The sequence below is a fragment of the Cadophora gregata genome (genome assembly GCF_030347475.1).
Source record: "Cadophora gregata isolate MNR1 chromosome Unknown scaffold_10, whole genome shotgun sequence".
Taxonomy (NCBI): domain Eukaryota; kingdom Fungi; phylum Ascomycota; class Leotiomycetes; order Helotiales; family Ploettnerulaceae; genus Cadophora; species Cadophora gregata.
In genome coordinates, this window is record NW_026695933.1 from 154,290 (window position 1) to 173,667 (window position 19,378).

The window sequence follows — 19,378 nt, forward strand, 5'->3', positions numbered from 1 at the left end:
CTAGCTAGGTTTACGCGACACGGATGCGGGGTCATTGGACATCCGCCTCCCAGGCCACCATTGGCAAAATCTACGAAAATCTGTGGTTTTGGCAATGTTTTATGTGGATGCTAGGTATCGGTCAAAGACTGAACCGCTTTTTTGCCAATCGCGCCAAATCCAGGGCGTTCGGCAAATAAAAATAAATATTGACTTTCTGACAGCCTTGGGGCAATGATGGTTCCCCCAATCCCCCGTTCAAAGCCGCCATTATCACATGCACAACCGCACGATAAGTTGGACTAAGATCTTTTCATTAAAGTATCCAATTATCTCAGATTTTTTCCCACGATCCAGATCAGCTTTGTGATGCCTTTACAGCGGGTAAATATTGGTTCTGATGCTCGGTTGGACTGCTGAATAATGACTCCAGCTGATCTTGTGGCTGACGACCTGCATTCAGCTCAAGGCTGCAATGAACCAGGCATTTTTGTTCTCATGAAATTTGTCTCGATCAATCACAACACCGATTTACCTGATCAGACTCCCAACAATGGTAGAGAATCTACCCGTTGACCTGCTTTACGCCATCGGCGATGCGATTAACTCCAGGTGTACTCTCGCATCACTATGCAGGGTCTCAAGGGCTTTCAACCGCCTTTTCACCCCGATGCTCTATGCAAAGATTCATGTTCAAGACTGCGAGTTTCAGTCTCATCTTGAACGTATCTCAAAGCTCCCATTTGAGACTCATCTCGGGTTCACAAAGACTTTGCATATTGGACGAAATATACCCCGCCTTCCGTTTCTGGCAAGTGGGGTTGATGTCGACACTTGTCTTGAGAAGATGCCGGAGTTGGTTTCTCTGGAGTACATATCTTGACTCCTCAGAATATAAACCCTGAAGCTAATGATGTCTTAGAGTCACGACATCTGTGGGAGAACTTGATCTTTCAGGTGAAGGCCGGAATGGCCTTGAATCTGTCGCAAAGCGTGGGAAACTGCGAGACTTGATCTTGGTGGCATCCAAGCGGCAAGAATTCCCAACATTCAAGACAGTATTCACAAATCTACGGACTATTTCTTTGCAGAGACTTTCGCGAGTCGACCAAGATCGTCATAATGATTTGGTCGAGATTTTACTTGCATCTCCACACTTGAATCATCTTGGTTTATCACACACCAACCGGGATGAAATATGGTCATCAGAGCTCCACAAACTTTGTCAGCTCTACTCTCAAAAGCGTATCGAGCGTAACTTACCGCTGCTGAGGATTGAAGAACTGGACCTAGGCACCGGATACTTACCTAAAGATATGCGAGAACTGGTGGCTAATCCCGATTATCTCTCGCAATTGACTGATCTAGGATGCCTCTCGTCTCTCCAGCTTAGAAATCATGCATACTTCGGGGAAGAGCGACAGTCGATTCACGTTCCACTTCTCCACGACGCGATGAATCTGAAGCGCATCGAAGTCGAAGTACTCAGCAAAGACATCCAGCGACTCCTCAAGTACCTCTGCTGGATCAATCCCGGAGGCCTCACGTCTCTCTCCTTCATCGGGCTACATTACCCCCACGAGAACGACTACTTCAGTGGCGCCACAGTCGTTCAAGATGTTAGTTCCATTCTATCACCTGCTCAACAAGTCGGTCATAGCTGGTGGAGCTTATCGTTCACCGAGACGTCAACAGCGCCGGGAACCCACTACATGAAAGACTTCATCGGGCATTGTACTGATCTGCAGTATCTCGCTTGTCCAATGAATAACTCCAACCTCGAGCTGTTCAAGACTTATATGCCTAATATGATGCATCTCCACACTCTCATCATCACCAAAGGCAACTTTCCAGATCACGTCCCCACCACCGTCAATGTCAGCACCGAACTCGACGCCAGAAAGAGAGAGCGAGAAGCCGAAGATACTCAGTCACAGACGCAATACCAACCATTCTCAGCACATCCCGAGATAAATCGAGTCAGTACAGACGGCCAAAGACAAGCCAAAGATCGAGCGCGGGAAAAAGGAGAGAAGATCCGGAAGGGGATAGCTGAGGATTTATTTACATTGAGTAGGGAAATATATGGGGCAAGAAAGCGGAGATATGAAGGAGAGCCGTTGAAGTATGTGGGTCTTGGGTATCGCGTCTATAGATGGGTTCTTTCTGGGCCGATGGCGGGAGGGGCTGATGGGGAGATGGAGAGAAGGGTTGAACAGTTGTCGCTTGATGAGGCGAGGACGTTCAAGGAGGTGAGGAGGGCTTTGCAGTGAGTCTTTTTCTTACTACTCTGCTGATCCTTTTTGCTTCGCAATGCTAATATGTGATATGGCAGAGTGTCGCCTGATGCTCCGTGATAGGACCCTGTCCCAATACATCCTCATGGCTCAGGATTAAACCTATGAATAAAAAGTAAGCTGTAACCGATACGAATAACAACTTTTCCATCATGCTACAGAACCCCATTTACCAATTTCTATTCCTACACCCAATCCACCAACCCAGCCTAATCCAACCCGCATGCATACATGCAAGTCATCCTCATCCTCATCGCGCCACCCAACCTTCACTAATCACCACCATCGTCATAATCTTTCGATGCTGCAACAATCGCATCTTCGTAGCTTGACAAACTCTACCATTAAATTAAAAAGAGTCGAACCACGCCGTGGGATTTGATTCCACCAAAAATTCCGGAAGCAGGCGGATTAGAAGTCCCTTCCGACCGGGTATTCAGACGAGAGGTGGTGCGCAAACCCCGCGGTGAAGCATGTGGTTGTCAGCTCGCTTGTGGGAGAAGGGCAAAGCCCGTGAAGAGAAATGCGATGGATATAGATAATCAAGGATCGCAGTAGAACAGAAGATGATCTCCGGAATTATTCAATTTCTCAAACAAATTATAGAAACTCTCTATACCACCTCATCCACTTTTTGTACACACCAACCTCCCTCAACCCACCATTTGTTCTCCGCCAGCATCACAAGCCAGCTTTCGGCTCCTAACCTAAATCCAATCCAACCCAAACAACAAATAAAACAAAACAAAATAAACATGCCCCCCACCACCTTACGAACCAGCCGCGTCCTCCTCAACACCCTCACCCGGACACGCCAACCCTTTCATTCTCAAGGAAGAAGAGCATACAGTATATCACAATTCCAAGCCCTACCAGGGAAAATCATAGATGGTGCAAGAGGAGACTGGTGGGTCCAGGGGAGGAGGATAGGGAGGGGGTTGCAGCTGTGAGCTTTTCCTTTTCTTCTTTCTTTCCTTTTGATTTTTCCTTTCTCGTCATTCCTTCTCTGTTTTGTTTGATGGTGGGTGGGGGGAATAGGAAATGGAGTGGCTGATGTAGTGTATAGTTATGTGCCGATTGTTGCGGCGTTGATGTTTTGGCCGTATGCGGCGGCGCCGATTATGTTGAGGGTTATGACGGGTTTGTGAAGACGGTTGGAGGGGTGGATGGGAGAAAGAGAAGAGCATAGAGGATGATGGGTGGGTGGATGCGTGGATTTTGTGTATAGAAGTATAGTTTTGAGACTTGGAGAATTGCATTGCATGGAGTTTTGAGGGGCTTGGAATAGATGTGAGAAGATATGGAGATATGGTATACTAGAAAAACGTTTTTTTTTTTGGCTGGGTGGGGAAGGAAATGGGAACAAACACTTATCAAGTGCCTGTAAATACTTGGGCTTTAGTGATTAGAACAGTAGAAAAGAGAAATTGGATCAACGCGCTTTGATATTCGCAGTTGTTTACCCCACAGTCCCGGACCATCCAATGTGGTCTTGACCCGAAACGCCGTTCCATGCTTCTTGTACTGCCCCATTGAATTACCTCTCACAAAGTAAGAAACCTCTTCATAAGAGAAGTCTACTAGGTCCGTCTATCACACCTTCCTTCTCCTCACTGAAATCGTCGTCTTCATAGGTGGCAGAATAGACCCCGCAAGGAAGGTATTCGCTGGCCTCTCCTTAAACGGCTTGACATCATAATTCAGAATGATATACGCCAACAACAACTTCATCTCCGTAGCAGCAAAGAAGCGTCCTGGACAGGCATGTCGTCCATGTCCGAAAGACAAGTACGTATCTGACGTAGTGACTGTCGACAGATTCTTCGCTTCTAGAACCTTCGCGAGATCCTCCTTATTCATCGCTCCGTTTGCAGTAGATGGTTTAGTAGCGCCGGCTCGGACGCGGGAGAAGCGGAACGCGTCGTAGGTTTTAGCGTTCTCGTAGACGTTGTTGTCGTGGTGGATTGAGTAGGTGGAAGTCCCGATGCGGGTTCCTTGTGGGAGATGCAGGCCATCGTTCATGGTGACGCCGTTAGGGTCAACTACTACCCTGTCCATACCGTGGCTCATGAAAGTTGAGATTCGCAGACTTTCTCTCACAGCGCTATCTGTTTTAATTAATTTCGCCACGGCATTCTTGTCCCATTTTCCGTTGTACTCAGCGAGTACGGTTTCGATTTCCTCTCGTATTTCCTTCACGTCGGCTTCGGCTGTGGGGGAAGAGAAGAGGTCGAATAGCATGTTGGTTGCTGTGAATGTTGAGGTGTGGATAGCTGCGAAGTTGATGACCATCAATCGCTTCACCAGCTTCTCGGGTGCACGTTCAGCGGGATCGGGATAATTAGCTACATACTTCAAGTACCATCCAGTGAAGTCGTTCCATTCGACCTTTTCACCTGTAGCCTTGGCGGCGTCCAGCTCTGATATGCGTTTCCGAATGAATGGGAGTAAGTGTTTAGATGCTTTGTAGAGATGCCATCTATTTGAAAGGAGCGGTATCCAGGTTAGGAATGGCCTCAGGACTTTGGGAATGATTCGAATGAATGCAGCGCTTATTGGAATATCCTGTGCGAATCCGCCGGCGCTGTCGAGATACTCGTCATTCCGGCCTGCAGGTATTAGCTTAGTTCATTCCTCGCCATGAAATGAGCCTACACAGTGGCAGTCCAACGAATATCCTATTCGATGTTCTGGCAACAATTTTCATCATCGAAGTAAACACCCCCACATCCGTCCACTTCTCCGTATCTTTGCCCCATAATTCGTCAACCCCACAATTCAGCTCGTCCTCGATATCTGGAATCAACCCCCCCAAATATCTTGTCAAGTCTCTCCGGACAATAAGCTCGTGGATGGGGTTCCGAGCTAGTGTCGAATCAAGAAGGGTGTAATCCGTCTGAAGCACCTCGCGCTGCATCTCATTCGCATTGAGAACATGTTCCGCCTGGTCGATAATCCATTTCACCTGCGACGCTGGGACTAGGACCATAGAGTGGTCAAAACCAGGAAGAACGAAATTGTGGCCGGCTTTCGAGTACTGGATGCCATCATCAGCTATTTCACACTTTGAACTATGGAATGATACAGACTTTCCGATATCCAGCCTCGATTGTCTCCAACACAGCATTTATACTTGCTACTCGTGTCCGTAGATCAGAAAACAAGCCTTGTCGCTTTCCCACCCAAGGTAATCCAGAGGGGACATCATCCCCGTAATTCAACTTCGAGCGCGTAAGGAACCCCGCAGCGATCAGTGCCGTGACCCCAGCCAGAAGGATATACAGCTGATCGAAAGCCATGATTTGACTGTTGCAGGAAGTCACGCAATAATGGCGTTTAATGACAAGAAGTTCCAAGAAGCTTAAATCGAGAAAGAGCTAGGACAATCTACAAACCTTAAAGGCGGGTAGATCAACCCGTATGCGAACGGGGGAAGGAAGGTTTCATCACGGTCTCGAAAGCACATCCCCGCTTTTCGAAGCCACATGCTGATTTGCGCAGGGGGACTTTTGTTTGTAAGTTTGTAATGACCGTAAGCATCAGCACGGATGAGAGCTTGCCGGAAGGCTGAATTGGGGATGATTGCTATCGCAAAGTATCGATTGGTGGGGAATGCGGAAACATGCATTCGGGCTGGATGGCATTTGCTCTCTAAACGAGAAATAAGTAGCAAGTTGCATGAAGGGGGTGGGATTAGTGAACCAAAATCCCGACCCGCGTCCTGTCGTACCCTCTCGGCTACAGAAAATGGTGGCCGGTTTGGCGAGGTGCCTGGTTGCTTGGATATCGTGATTTCTCCTTCGAAGCTTTTAAATACAGCACTGAAAATTCACTGGAAGATCAAGCTTCTGTATTCAAAGTGATCCCAAAGTCGAATAGCAGATGGCTAAAACCCTAGCGCGGGTAAAGAGTGAAGCTGAAGGCGAGGATGAAGGGCAGTATCACGGGGAGTGTGAAGGTATAACTTATTAGCAGGAGATAGATGGCAGCAGCGCTGCCAATGAGCCATATAGAAGGAAAGAACACGACGAAGGCATTTCTTCATGCGGGACATGTCATAGACGTCGATGGAAGCAAAACGAAGGCAGTAAAGTGATTTGCTTGCCTTGATTTCAGGATGATTAGCGGCGCGATGTAGTGCCCGCCCAGCTGGTCAAAATATTTCCGCACAAGTCTGATAATGTCTAAAAGGATCCTGTCTACCTAAATTATATTATTACAAATTACATTGAATCCTAGCCAGGATGGAAGCTGCCGATATTCATTCCACCACAATCATTTCGATCGTTCTGATCGCGTACCGAGACCGAGTATTTGTTATTGGGCTGGCTCACCGTCCTCAAACAATTCTCGCAACTGTTTCTCATACTTCGCTTTGTCGGCGAGTTTTGCAATGACAGTCTCTCGCGCATCAGAAGCCCAGTAGGGGGACACTATCTGTGCAAATTCGTCGTTATGTGGCGTGAAATGATCGCCTCTCGGCTCAAATATTGGCTGCACATGTTGCCGGAAAAGGTTGAATAGCCCTTTAGGGCTTTTAAGTGCGTGGAAGTACCAGAAATTCCCAATCTTCCAACCTCTCCTCATGATATCTGTGCGGTACGTAGCACTACCATGGGCGGGAGAGAACGTTTTCTCCTCCTCTTCAAAGATATCTGTGAAATCTTGATATGCCTTCTCGAATGTTTGAAGCTCGTCGCCTTCGAGCTCATCCACCGCGCGACTGGTGATCCAATACGGAGGAGCCAGCATCTCTATAGGAAGCGAGCACGCCCACTCGAGATCGATGATATATTTGATGTGCCAATCGCGGTCAACAAAGATGTTGCTTCCATGTAAGTCGGTGAGATTGAACACAAATGGTCCATGCCGGAGGTCACGGTTCGTGAAGTGGGGAAGAAGCCCTCGCATCGCGAAGAGATTCGCCATCTGCGCGCGACCGTCTTTTCCGTCGACGATAGAGTTGGGTTGGTTTCGTATGCGATTATCATGACACGCCAGAAGGTCCATGTAGTAAGTGTCTGCCGTCGTATAGGTAAGAGTCCTCGCTATATTAGTCGGAATACCTTCATTCTCCAGGGACTGAAATTGATGAATCAATGGGCGATTTGTCAGCGTTAAAACACCTCGTTCATCTATTGTCCAGGACCCGATGCGAGGCAGAGGCACCTGACTCAACGAAAGGATGATGCGTGACAGATCTCGAAAGAGATTAATCCTCAGGTCTTGACTTTGAGAAAGGTCGGTCCAAGTCTCTGAAAGCATCTCCGCATCTAATGTTTCGATGTAGTCCATAAGCAGATATCCATGTTCGAGAATGATTGAACGGCTATAGCTTATATACCGACAAGGAAGTGGAGATCCTAAGAACAGTGATACGGCACGTCGAAGATACCAGATCATTCTAGTACCGAAACGTGCGTTTTCAGGCCTCATAAACTGTCTAGATCAGCAGTTTGTCCGAATATTCGATGCGAAATACTGCAAAAAGGATTCATACACTCTGACCGCCTGGAAAGCCAAAACCCCATAAGCGAGGAATTGGGACATCGGGGCAATTGTCCTCAATCCAGACAAACGTGGCAACTTCGGTGCGTACTTTCTCGTTCGCGTTTCCAGGATATGATGATTCCCCCACTTTGTAGGGCAGAGGCACCCTAAGCAGTACTCTTCTCCTGGGAAATTTGCTCCAGTTATCAATATATACCGGTATACAAACGTTAAAACTGCCGTGTTTCCACTCTCCGACTTCTCCAAATCGACAAATCTCGTTGGCGGTCAGGGATAGCTGGTACGATACGATAGCCTCGAAGTCTTTGCGATGTTGTAAGATCCAAAGAAAGAAATCAAAACGTTGGCTGGGATATGCCAATCGGAAGAGCATATTCTCCTCCTCGTCAAGAGCCTCAGCTAGTGTTGTTCTACCATGAAGGAGTGGAAGGGTGGGTGCTTTGGATGCCGACGCTTCCTTTGCCGGGGTGTCTGCTGGCGCATTCTCCGGATCTCCTAGGCCGGAAGGTACCGGTCCAATTCCTGGAGTAGCACCATTCATGCTCAACATTCGATGATTAAAGGAAGAATTTGAAAGGGAATGATCAGACTGAGGATTGTTGTGAGGCTGTAAGCTATTACTTGGTTGCCGATAGCGTCCACCACTAGTAAGTATTGGGATTAGATTCAGCTGATAGCCAATAAGCTTCTTCAGGGCGACTAGGATCTGCTGTTATCACACGTGACATGAGAAGATCACGAGACCTAGGTTGGTACCCGAGGTAGATTCCTTTCCTAGCCAGCCTAGGTACTTGTATTTTAGCATTTTGTACTGCCACGACAATTTTATGCCTCAACTGGTACTACGACCCAATTCCCGCCTCAAAAATACAAAGAGCTCATTATGATAAATATCAGCACCCATATCACTTCCCCCTCTTCTTCTTCGCGGCGTCTCCAGTTGACGATAACTGTTTTATGGTCGTCTCGTCGCTCAGCCCTCTGGTGACTGCCGCGGCGTCCTCGCGCTGTCTGCCTTTCGGCTTGGGCCTTCCTAGCAGCTTCGGCCTGCTCCTTCGCCTGCTCCTCTGCAGTGGGCATTTTGAAGTCTGTGAGATGTCATGAGTGTTAAAATTTGCGAAGTAATCTGTGAATGAATTTCATATAGGTACGTACGGGCAGGTCTTGGTGCTGGCTTTGACAGGAGGCGTGAGAAGTTTTTTTATTTACTCCGTTGGCTTTGCGCAAACTGGGGAAGTTTTCCGCCTAGACGTGGGAAATACGAACCATTTAAGATCAACTGATAAGGCCGCCTGGCCTTTGCAAAGTGGGCATGCTGGGAATACGGCTACGCACACCCATACGAAGCCGGGCGTCGAAGGCTATCAGGCAAAGCACAATTCTGCAATATTGTGGCACAACACGCCGCGTGATCTCAAGTTTGAAGGCAATTTGATTCTAGATTTCGTAGCCAGGAGTGGGTGACGTGTCGCAGGCGGCAGTTTGTAAACAATCAGGACAAGCAATTGTGAGAGCCAATAGCCTCAAGAATAATCACATATAAAGACACGATAAGCGTCTCAAAGAGACCTGCTACCCACCACTGAGGTGCGGGGAAGTGTTGTAAGAAATGAGTCATGCCAAAGTGGCATCATTCCAGGCAGGTCTGGTCACTAAAACCCAACCATTTTGCATGTGCCTAGGCAGCCTTATCAACTCTACCAATGAGACAACATCAGGATCGAAATTTGTACAGCGACAAACCACCTGCCCCGTTTTTGAGTCCAACAGTGGCTTCCAACTGATGTGATCGCCAATATTCAACCAAACTTAGCTACACTCAAACTCTGAGAAACAAGTCGACCTCAAACGAGCACATATTAGGTATTCCCACAAGTCCAATATCCGAAATTCTCTCCTTAGGCACCACCAAAGACCAGAAGACTTTGAATATTGACTGTGCCAAACCCTCGTTGGCGCAATAGTGCTCGGCCGCGATGAAACGGGAATTCAGTCACGACCATGACACTAATATGTTCGACGCCGACGCCTGCTTTATTCAATAACTGTAGCACCGCACAAAGCGTCCTCCCCGTGGAAAGTACGTCGTCCACCACAAGCACTGACACGTCCTTGGGGACCACATCCCGCTCTATCTCGAACCGCTTCTCTTCTGAGTTGTTAGATTCCAAAGACGAGATATACGATGAGGGCTTGACCACAGAAACAGTCGGTTGGGGAAGCTTGCCAGCTTCGCGTATCAGCAACAAGGGGATATCGATCTTCGAGGCCAACGCCGACGCAAAGACGAAGCCCCCGACCTCGCAACACACTACCGCACCGATTTTAGACCAATCACCAATGAAATGGGTTTGCAGTAGAGTTGTGCACAGGGCTAGCCCACCCGGCTGCTGGGAAATGCCCAGCACATGGCGGAACTCGGTGCCAGGGCGTGGGAAGTCGGTCACATGGCTCACCATATTGGCTAGGCGCTCCAGGTTCTCGTGCAAGAATGGAAGTAGGTAACGTTCGCCAAAGCTTTTTACAGCCCCTTGTCCGGTTCTATCATTATTGAAGATAAGACTAGGGCAGTAGTCCAGGGCTGGCAAACCCGACCCGCTGTTGTTGCTATCCTTGTTTCCTTTACCGTGATCGCTATCATTGTTATCACCGTGGCACTCTCGGCGAGCCTGCCGCGTCTCATCGCTAGCTGTGACGCGAATCTCGAGCAGTCTAATGTTTGGAATCAAATGCGAGAAGGTTGCGACTGGCGCCTCGTCTCTCATGCCGGTGATTAGCAGCACGTCCACATCTGCGGCGCCGTAGACCACATTCAGAAAATGGTCTTCTGGCAGGTGGGGTTGTTGCTGTACCTGACTGTCGAAAAATGCCGTCAACGCTGGTCGGTGATGCTCCTTGTAGGCACGATCTGTCAGCAGACGGTGGAGGTCCGCACCTGTAGCCGCCGCGTATTCTCGCTTAGTGGCATCGCTAATGCTGACGGCCCGTGCCGTTAGGCTCTTGGTGAACATGGCGACCCACACGGCAGCACAATAGTCCTTGCCAGCACAACTTTCGCCTGTGACAAGAATGATAAGCTTCAGCTTCTGCTTCACGGATGCTTTCGGCAACGGGCACGCGTAAGCCAGTACATTGCGAGGATCCAAGCTGCGTTTAAGACGTGCCAGTCGAGGCAGATTGGGTCCAAAAGCCCTGACTGCAAGGGCCGCGTCCCTTGGATCTGGCCCAAGGTCGGCGCCGTAGCATCCGCTACTCAAGGGCAACAGTTCGCCAGCGACATTGTACACCCATCGCACAGCAGCTTGAGCGGTTTCGATGCCATCTTCGTCGCGGGGCCAGACACCAGTCACTACGCAGGCAAAGTCCCAGTCTCGACAACCGAAAGCTGTGGCATCGGCCGTCAAGTCGCCAACCGCCCCGCCACCTTGCAGCAGATGGAGGTAGCAGAGGGGAGAGGGCCGAACCTCAACGGCTGCCACCAATGTATTAGCAACGTTCACGGCTCCGATGTTTTTCAAGAATACACAACGCTTGAACGAGGAGGTCTTGCCACCAGCGTGCCCACCGTGCATCCCGGACATGTACATCTCGGTGTCGAACAAACCGACGCTGTCCACAGTCTTGAGACTATCTTCCGGCCCTAAGATTGGACCTATGGACGGAGGCGTCTCAAAAGTAGGCGTAGACGTGGAAGATTCGAACATGGTCACGCCAAGATGCAGCTGGTCGTTATCACAGTACAGATATGCATCTGCAGAAAAGTTCCGTGGAAGCTCGCTGGCGACGAATCTATTGAAGTTGCCGAGCCTGATGCGAGCTTCGATATTGTCGCTCAGTGGGACAACCCAATTTCGAATGCAATACTTCGGAGCCGGGTAAGCTTTGAAAGTGACGCTGATCACGATGCCGAAGTTGGTCCCCGCGCCTTTTATTGCCCATAACAGATCTTCTTGGTTTTCCGGACGCACAGCACCAATAGGCCAGTGCTGTCTTGGTACATGGCCGACGCAATGGACCTGGCCAGAGTCTACGCTGACCACCACAGCACCGACAATGGCGTCGGACGCGAGCCCATGGAGCCTCGCTAAGTGCCCGATGCCGCCTTGTAGCCACAATCCTGCGCCTATGCTTGGGCGAGCCCCCAAAGGCACTGTCAGGCCCGCCGCCATGGTTTTTCCGATGATATCTCCTGCCTTGCAGCCAGTGTCAGCGACGACCAGAGGATCGGATTTCTTCCCATCATCGCCAGTTGTGAGGATGTGTACTTGGTCAAAGGCGCTCATGTCAACCGCGACGACGTTAGGCCAAATACATTGGCCGCTGTGACTACCACTAACGACGGTCAGGCTGACTTGGTGCTTTAGAGCCCATCGAACGCACTCTTGGACATGTCGGACTTCCGTCGGCTTAACAATCGAGGCCGGGCAGTGAAGGCGAGCCTCCCGGTTTTTGATCACCTTATCCCCAACAAGCAATGGCACGTGAGCTGCCAGCTCCGGCAATGTGGTCGCATGTTCATTAAAGGCCATCATGATCTCGGGGGAGCTGAATAAGAGATGGTCCGGTTGGGCTTTCTCCCGACGGCCCAAAGCGCGGCACACTTTACGCCAATGGACTCGGACAGCCTTGTCCACGTCCACATCTTGCATAGTGAACCCGGCGACGAAAGAGGCAAAACAGTCGAGTGTTTTGTCATCATTTGACACGCTGACCACTCCAGTGGGGAAAGAAGCCGTTTGATGGCACACTAACCCGTCAAGGCGCAGAGCTCCGTCACGGTGAAATACTACAACCATCCCGCCATCTGGCCCCTTGACAAGCATTTTCAACGCCTGTTCGATGTATCTGTGTTTGGGCTTCATGCCATACATGCTGTGACAAAACAGGATGATATCGTATGTTTCCATCTCATTCATCGTACCGGTATTTGTACCTCTCTCTATGTTGTCCTGCAGAACAAATGGGACTGGACAGACGTTGGGCGGGGCTCCCAGACACGGGAATGGGGACTCCGTCTCAATCCATTCTTCTAATGTTCTAGCAAACAATTCGTTAGGTTCGAATGCGGTGTATTTGTTGATCTTCTGCCTCAGACATCCGGGAAGATATCCAAGTAGGCTCTTCGGGCCGGGCCCAATTTCAAGTGCCGATATCTGGACGCGCGAGTTGAATAGAGGAGCAAGCAACTGATTTAATTGAGGGATAACGAATTCTTGGTAAGTTGTCCATCCTGAGCCCTGTAACAAGATATCGAAGCCGGCACTGTACTCTGTGTCGGACAGTGACTGTTTCAAGCACGATGTCGTTGTCTTGACTTCCTGCCTAAGAGCCTGCTTCAGGGTATCGAGAGTAGCCATTTTCGTCTTTGGAGTACAAGTATCTCGCACGAGTTATGGTGAACTTATGAAGAAGTGTTTGGTTTGGGCTTGAGATCAACAACTGCTCGTTGAAGCACACCTGAAGATAATGGAACAGCAAGAAGAGGGGTTGACTGCGGAACCCTCCTGCGCACCAGAGCTATTCCTAACTGGGATGCACTGTCACACGTAATAGACTCTTATTGCTTCGGTTAAAGGGCCTGGTGAGCGATTGAGAGTATCGCATGCTCGCCAGATTCAACACAAACCGGAAATCGAGCAGGTAAAAGGTCGTGACCAGACGCGTGTTGAGCTGTATGTATGTTATATAATCATGATCACATGTCTGAGTGGATATACTCCTCCACCGACTCATTCCAACAGCATTTTGTCAACAATTATGCGGTGGTTCAAGGCAGTGTGGTTTCTCATTGAGCTGCAATTTCTGTGCTGTTGAAGGGCCGCATGCGTGTGGAGTCCGCCAGGTACCTCCCTTACTAGCCACGCGCTCCCAGAAAAGCTTCGGGAAATGAAAGTTCTCTTGATGGTCGGACAGACTTCGTGTGTTGTTCACATAAGCGCACACTTGGCTTCGAATGATAGGTATCTGCTTTACGTCGCGTACATGCAAATCCCTTGTGTTCTCGTTTCGTATCCGCACACCACTTGGAAAGTTCGTTCATAGGGTTCAAAATTATAAAGTGCTACCAACACCACATGGAGCTGTGCCCGAGATGGCCGTCATTACTTCACTAGCCAGCTTGAGGCCTGTGTCCTGCGGCCTGGACATTTCGTTTTGAAGTTGTGGCATTACTACCTATGTATTGTAACATGAGCTCGGAGTCTCATGGATATGATTGGGGGATCTCACCAACACTCCGAGCCCCCCTAAATGTAGGAGTAGCGAGTGTTGGTACTACGAAAGAAGATGAGTGACGAGAAGCTAATACGAACCCGAACTATCCACATGAAAATAATGCAATCGAATTTTGAGCCTCACGCCGATTCCTAAGTATGAGGTTGTAGGCCGCAAAATTAGCTTGATGCCACAATGCACCATTAAGATGGACTTCGTCAAATAGCCCAATCGAAGGCATCAAGGTCTCCAACAAGCGGTTGTGGACCTCGATTGAGCGTACTGCAGCGTTACACAACAGGTTTACATGTTGCCGAGTACGGCTCTGTAGGCTCACACCGAGACGTATGTCCAGGAACTGGTTGTAGGCCGCAAATTTAGTACGTTTAAAATGCGCACTTCGGCTTGTGAGCACCTGGGAGGCCTACGACATGGAGTGAGAACCATGACTCGAGGGCAGTTGTGCTGCCACGAGTTTCGAAAAGATGCAGTTGTGTTGCGATAACTTGCCAGTTGTGTAGCAGCCAGCCATTTCCAACCAGCCAACCAATTTTGCCCCCGAATGTTGTTGAGAACCCAGTTGTGCTGCCACATCATTTCCAATAATCAGCCAAACGTTTCGCTACACCTTTTCCGAGAATCTGTGTTCCTATCACACTGTTGTATTTTCGTCCCGGAAGTTGCGCCTATTGCTGTCGATCAAGGAATCTTCGTCACGGGTGATGAATCTTTCCTTCCTCACAGTGGATAAGCAGTGCAGACATTTTCACAAGATAGACCACCGTTAAAAGCTTGTGCACGAGTTTCATTGTCTCGTACTAGAGAACGCCTGGTAAGTGAACGAAGTCCACTGCCGTAGAAATTTCCTCCTCGAATTGATGCCTTCAGAGGTTGAGTTGCTGTTTGTGAGCAATTTCACTTTCAATAGCAAAGGGAATAAAAGTCCGCACCACAAACGTCTGTACTGGTGAAGTTAACCCCCAAACCCTTGAGCCAATCATGCAAACCACCCCGCTCAACTAATTACATGCATGAGGCCTGCCACACTGCTCTGGGACTGGGGGTAACATTCTACCCGCCCTGAAACAAGTCCCTATACATATACATGCGAAGCCACTGCATACCGATTGACATCGTCCTCGCTATATAGTCACCACCCTTCAGGCCGAAGCCCTCAGTAACCTCCCAACTGACAAACGTGTTGTCACCGCTCGTCGTATCCACCGAGGGTATCAACGAAAAAGGAAGAGATTCGCTGCATGTGCGTTTAGAAGACTTAAGATCAGGGTCACCAGGTTGTAAACTTCGACGTTCCACGCCATCACTTCCCAAATCACACATAGGCGCGAATATGGATAGCAGGAAATATGGCGAGAAAGATCAGACTCTAAACGGCGCCATCGACGGGGAAGAGTATAACGGCAGTGAAGCTGCAAAGGCACCACTAAATACAAGGCCGGTACAGAGCCCCAATACCCAGCACCCAGCGATCGACGTCGATGGATTGAGTTGGCCAAGTAAGTGTACCTGCTAGCGTGATAGTATAGACTAACTGACAGATCCAAGGCCAAGGAACACTTCAGAGGAAGCAGGCCACCATGAAGGAAAAGGAGGAGCAGTTAGCCAAGCTCTCAGGCGCTGTACGGACAATCCTGGAATGTGTGGGCGAGAACCCCGACCGAGAGGGTCTACGTAATACCCCTGAGCGCTTTGCAAAAGCCATGCTCTTCTTCACAAAAGGCTACGAAGAGAATCTACACACCATCCTAAACGGCGCTATCTTCCACGAAGACCACGAAGAGATGATAATCGTGAAAGATATTGAGTTCTTTTCCCTCTGCGAGCACCACCTTGTGCCATTCTTTGGGAAGGTAAGATTACAATCAGCTATTCTGCTCCTAGTTCCTACCTACCTAGGTCTATTGCAGACAGGCTAACTTAACACCGCCAGATGCATGTCGGGTACATTCCTAATGGCCAGGTGATTGGCCTGTCCAAGATCGCTAGGATAGTCGAGACGTTCTCGCGGCGACTTCAAGTCCAGGAACGGCTCACGAAGCAGGTTTGCCGTGCGCTCTCTGAACTGCTCAAACCGCAAGGCGTGGGCGTTGTGGTAGAGTCCAGTCACCTTTGCATGGTGATGCGAGGGGTGGAGAAGACTGGAGCAATTACCACCACCAGTTGCATGCTCGGGGTGTTGCAGTCGACAGCTCGGACGAGGAAGGAATTTTTAAACTTCGTCAATCGCAAGTAAAATTGAGAGTGTTTTGCGATCGAGAAGTTAGATTAAACCGAGATACAAGCAATTCCACAGCCTGTTGAAACAATCACTAGTCCAATGAGATAGGGTTCAAAGCTCTGTGGTGAAAGTGAAATCTAGGTAATCAATTAATTCAATTACCCCTTGATTTGCCGAGAGAAGCAGTATTCGAGAAGCCTGTCCTCGAATCTCTTATCTTATCCTCCCATACCTCTTGCTCGGAGTCGCCTCGCACAGGCGGTTGCGCCTTCGGACTGACCTCCTGTTCGCAGACAAATACAAGGTACAGATCCTTCCAAGAGAACGATTCAATGCTGTTACAGTTGAGTTCGTATGCCGACGGGAGACGTCGTGAGCCTCGCTGTTGTAGAATTGGAGAGGTGAGGTTTCGGCTTGAGGCAGAGTTCCAGCTGGAGTGCCAACATGAATGCAAAGCTGCCCCACTTCGCTTCCTCCCGCCTCAGCCTTGTCTGTTTGTTTACTTGCCCCTCAGTCCCAGAGAATCCAATGGCTGAGCATTGCCTATTTTACGTTATTAGTCGAAGGGAAGAATTTCCAATTGACCAGATGGGAATTCTAGTTTCCCAACATGTATTTACAATGACCACAATCAAGTGAACTGGACGAGTCGAGAGTGCTTTGTGTCATGGGAGCGTGCGCGAGGGGGGAATGGCGTCCCCGCAGCCGCGAAAGTCGACTACTGCCATTGCTTTCCCCAGACCGTTCAGTGCGGGAGATGACATGGTATGATATGAAAGCAGAGATTTGTGGGGTACCGGGTCGTCAGAGGAGATTGATGGTTCGTAGTAGTAGTCCCGAACACGAAACTCCCTAACTCATGTTCTTGCGCATGGCTTTCAACCCATGAGAAATTATGTATTCAGTAGATGAAGAACATACAAGCTTTAAGTTAATGAAAAACCTGCTTCTCTATGTTTCCGTGGCTTGATTATTGTTGAAAACTTGCAGTATAGAGGTAGCGGAGTGAGTGTAAAATACTGGCTCTACACCATTTCGATTCAGATTCAGATTCAGCTCGATCCAAGGTAAACATACCTCAGGGACAGGATTGGAAGAAGGATGCATAATGATAGCAACGTAGGAAACAAATATCCGATCCGAAATCTTTAACTCTTAGGATTGAGAATACAGAACCCCTGAAGGTGTCGAGTTGCAAAACGAATAGCAAAGGAGACAGATGGAAATCATGTATCGGCACAAGGTAAATTTAATCATAGAGGACATGACTCGCAGCCCTGCCTGACTTAACACCACACCACACACCTTCAAAGCCAAATCTCAAGCCGAATGTAAGGCTGAGGCTGAGTTAACACGACTACTCAAGCCGGAGAACGGAGACCAGTTTCCATATCTGATATACTTCAGGTTGGAGCATGTATGCATGGCAGCATGGGCTTAATGGGGAAGTTTGCTCCCGTTCCGCGCCGATGCGTGGGTGGGAGTTGGGGCAGGGGGAGGGCCCTGGAAGTTTGGAGGTGTGTGTGTTTTGGCCGGTGATTTGCATAGGCATGAATGAGGATGTACTCCGTAGATGTGGTGCGAGGATAATAATAATTATCCGATGATAGAGCGGATGAACGAGCGAGTGAGCGGGAGATGGCCGGGGGCGCAGTGCAGTGCAGTTTTGGGGTGGAGAGATCTGTGGGTGGAGATAGGTACATTCACGTGATAAGACACTGGATTGTCAATTCCATTGCCACCTACCTACCTTCCTTGTAGGAAAGGGAATTGGGCAAGCTCTTCACTCTTTCACAATACCTGCCGGCTTGAATCATACCATTCCTAGATACCTTAAGCAGATGAGACGAAATCACATGCTTTCGTCGCAACTCATCTTACGCCTTGCCTGTTCTCTCCTAGCTGCGAAAACTCGAACCAACAGAAAAGTCTCAGATCACATGCAGCCTTACCCAAAACGGCTGCTCCCACGTCCTCCCATCTCGCTTCCGGCCATCTGAACCAGGATAAAAAAAAAGTCGCACTACACGTATCAGTCAGAACCGAATTTTTCATCTCTCTGTATTCTTACTCGACGAATGAATATTCAAGCTTCTCAAAAAATAATCAAACAAACTAAAGGAAAATTAAACATGCAGACAGACGTCATCGTCAAGTTTCAAATACTCAAATACTCAAAAAGTTGGATGTTGTTACCTAAGAGGAAGATACTTTTTGCTGGGTCAGGGTCCACGCAGTGGTACGGTTGCAGAGACAAGTCGCATGCTTGGTTGCGCCATTGGGAGATGGGAGATAACCATATCGTACCGCCCCTCTTTTGGACCCTTCCTTCTCTTCCATTAAGAGATTCTGCCCAAGGTGTGCGTTGATCCCATCCGTCCAATTTGATCCCCTCCTCTTCGAGACCCAGCATTTCGTCATTTCCGACTCGGCAAGTCAATTGCTTGAGGAGGTGGATATTCTGTTGGAGATGAGTGGGTTGAGCAATACATAATTTAGATATCTAGTGGAGTCGTCGCATCCGACTCTCCGTGTGGACTACTGCACTGCACTGTACTGAGGGACCGAGATCTTTGAATTGGCGTGCACTGATTGGCATGCACCTTTCAAAAGTCACGATGCAGATTTTCTCCTGACAGATCCTTATCTTGGAGGGATGGACCCAGCAGAGATGTGCCAAGACGTGGGCATCGCTGTGGGTATCCTTCCAGTGGATCACAAAGCCGGGCGGTGATAGGTGACCCTGCCCTGGGGGGCTTTCCATCCATGCATCCTCATCCGTCGCAGGATGCGCCAATTGTGGGACACGCGAAGAGAGTCCAGCAGACTGCAGTCGGCGGGCCCGACAGACTAGGCCGGATCCGAGGGTTTAAAGGGCAAGAAAGAGAGGTTCGATCCAATGGGATGGATGACTATGTGTTCAGGGTCTTGGCGCGTCATTTTGAAGGCGATTCTGATGGTGATGGTGATGCTGATAGATAGATGGATCTGCGATTCTGCGTCAAGTGGAAGTGCCAGCCATTGCGTGGAATAATGGAATGCAATGCACCCATGCTCCCATGCTCTGTGAACCTCTGCGCATGTCTTGCTCTCGCCCCATGTCACTCCTCCGTCATGCCCCCGTCCATGTCCTCCGTCC

The 19,378-nt window shown here is 49.2% G+C and overlaps 5 protein-coding genes across 5 annotated transcripts; 2 read left to right on the forward strand and 3 right to left on the reverse strand.

Annotated features, from left to right (window-relative positions):
• Window positions 1–94: 94 nt before the first annotated feature.
• ONS95_001413 (uncharacterized protein) lies at window positions 95–3,831 on the forward strand. Its single transcript, XM_058494610.1, has 5 exons — window positions 95–300; window positions 443–849; window positions 902–2,248; window positions 2,315–3,222; window positions 3,336–3,831. Exons 2-4 carry the CDS (start codon window positions 533–535, stop codon window positions 2,334–2,336), a joined length of 1,686 nt encoding a protein of 561 aa, XP_058354917.1. The 5' UTR covers window positions 95–300; window positions 443–532; the 3' UTR covers window positions 2,337–3,222; window positions 3,336–3,831.
• ONS95_001414 (uncharacterized protein) lies at window positions 2,861–5,944 on the reverse strand. Its single transcript, XM_058494611.1, has 3 exons — window positions 5,366–5,944; window positions 4,932–5,313; window positions 2,861–4,885 (listed from the first exon to the last, which is right to left on the reverse strand). The coding sequence occupies exons 1-3, from the start codon at window positions 5,573–5,575 to the stop codon at window positions 3,870–3,872; spliced, it is 1,608 nt and encodes a 535-aa protein (XP_058354918.1). The 5' UTR covers window positions 5,576–5,944; the 3' UTR covers window positions 2,861–3,869.
• A 138-nt stretch (window positions 5,945–6,082) lies between these two features.
• ONS95_001415 (uncharacterized protein) lies at window positions 6,083–8,990 on the reverse strand. Its single transcript, XM_058494612.1, has 3 exons — window positions 8,943–8,990; window positions 7,777–8,875; window positions 6,083–7,715 (listed from the first exon to the last, which is right to left on the reverse strand). Exons 2-3 carry the CDS (start codon window positions 8,335–8,337, stop codon window positions 6,594–6,596), a joined length of 1,683 nt encoding a protein of 560 aa, XP_058354919.1. The 5' UTR covers window positions 8,338–8,875; window positions 8,943–8,990; the 3' UTR covers window positions 6,083–6,593.
• Window positions 8,542–13,696, reverse strand: ONS95_001416 (uncharacterized protein). The gene is made up of 2 exons (XM_058494613.1): window positions 8,943–13,696; window positions 8,542–8,875 (listed from the first exon to the last, which is right to left on the reverse strand). Exon 1 carries the CDS (start codon window positions 13,142–13,144, stop codon window positions 9,686–9,688), a length of 3,459 nt encoding a protein of 1,152 aa, XP_058354920.1. The 5' UTR covers window positions 13,145–13,696; the 3' UTR covers window positions 8,542–8,875; window positions 8,943–9,685.
• A 1,655-nt stretch (window positions 13,697–15,351) lies between these two features.
• On the forward strand, window positions 15,352–16,254 carry GCH1_1 (GTP cyclohydrolase 1; the record flags this gene model as incomplete). Its single annotated transcript, XM_058494614.1, has 3 exons — window positions 15,352–15,517; window positions 15,567–15,871; window positions 15,952–16,254. The coding sequence occupies 3 exons, from the start codon at window positions 15,352–15,354 to the stop codon at window positions 16,252–16,254; spliced, it is 774 nt and encodes a 257-aa protein (XP_058354921.1).
• Window positions 16,255–19,378: the final 3,124 nt, after the last annotated feature.

Bases quoted from the DNA above. Each gene is read 5' to 3' on its own strand.
- ONS95_001413 (XM_058494610.1), top strand. From the start codon at position 533: ATGGTAGAGAATCTACCCGTTGACCTGCTTTACGCCATCGGCGATGCG. The intron at 850-901 runs GTACATATCTTG...ATGATGTCTTAG, and splicing joins CCGGAGTTGGTTTCTCTGGA to AGTCACGACATCTGTGGGAG. The intron at 2,249-2,314 runs GTGAGTCTTTTT...GTGATATGGCAG, and splicing joins GAGGTGAGGAGGGCTTTGCA to AGTGTCGCCTGATGCTCCGT.
- ONS95_001414 (XM_058494611.1), bottom strand. From the start codon at position 5,575: ATGGCTTTCGATCAGCTGTATATCCTTCTGGCTGGGGTCACGGCACTG. The intron at 5,314-5,365 runs GTCTGTATCATT...GATGGCATCCAG, and splicing joins TCGAGGCTGGATATCGGAAA to TACTCGAAAGCCGGCCACAA. The intron at 4,886-4,931 runs GTAGGCTCATTT...TAATACCTGCAG, and splicing joins ATTCGTTGGACTGCCACTGT to GCCGGAATGACGAGTATCTC.
- ONS95_001415 (XM_058494612.1), bottom strand. From the start codon at position 8,337: ATGTTGAGCATGAATGGTGCTACTCCAGGAATTGGACCGGTACCTTCC. The intron at 7,716-7,776 runs GTATGAATCCTT...TGATCTAGACAG, and splicing joins GCTTTCCAGGCGGTCAGAGT to TTTATGAGGCCTGAAAACGC.
- ONS95_001416 (XM_058494613.1), bottom strand. From the start codon at position 13,144: ATGGCTACTCTCGATACCCTGAAGCAGGCTCTTAGGCAGGAAGTCAAG.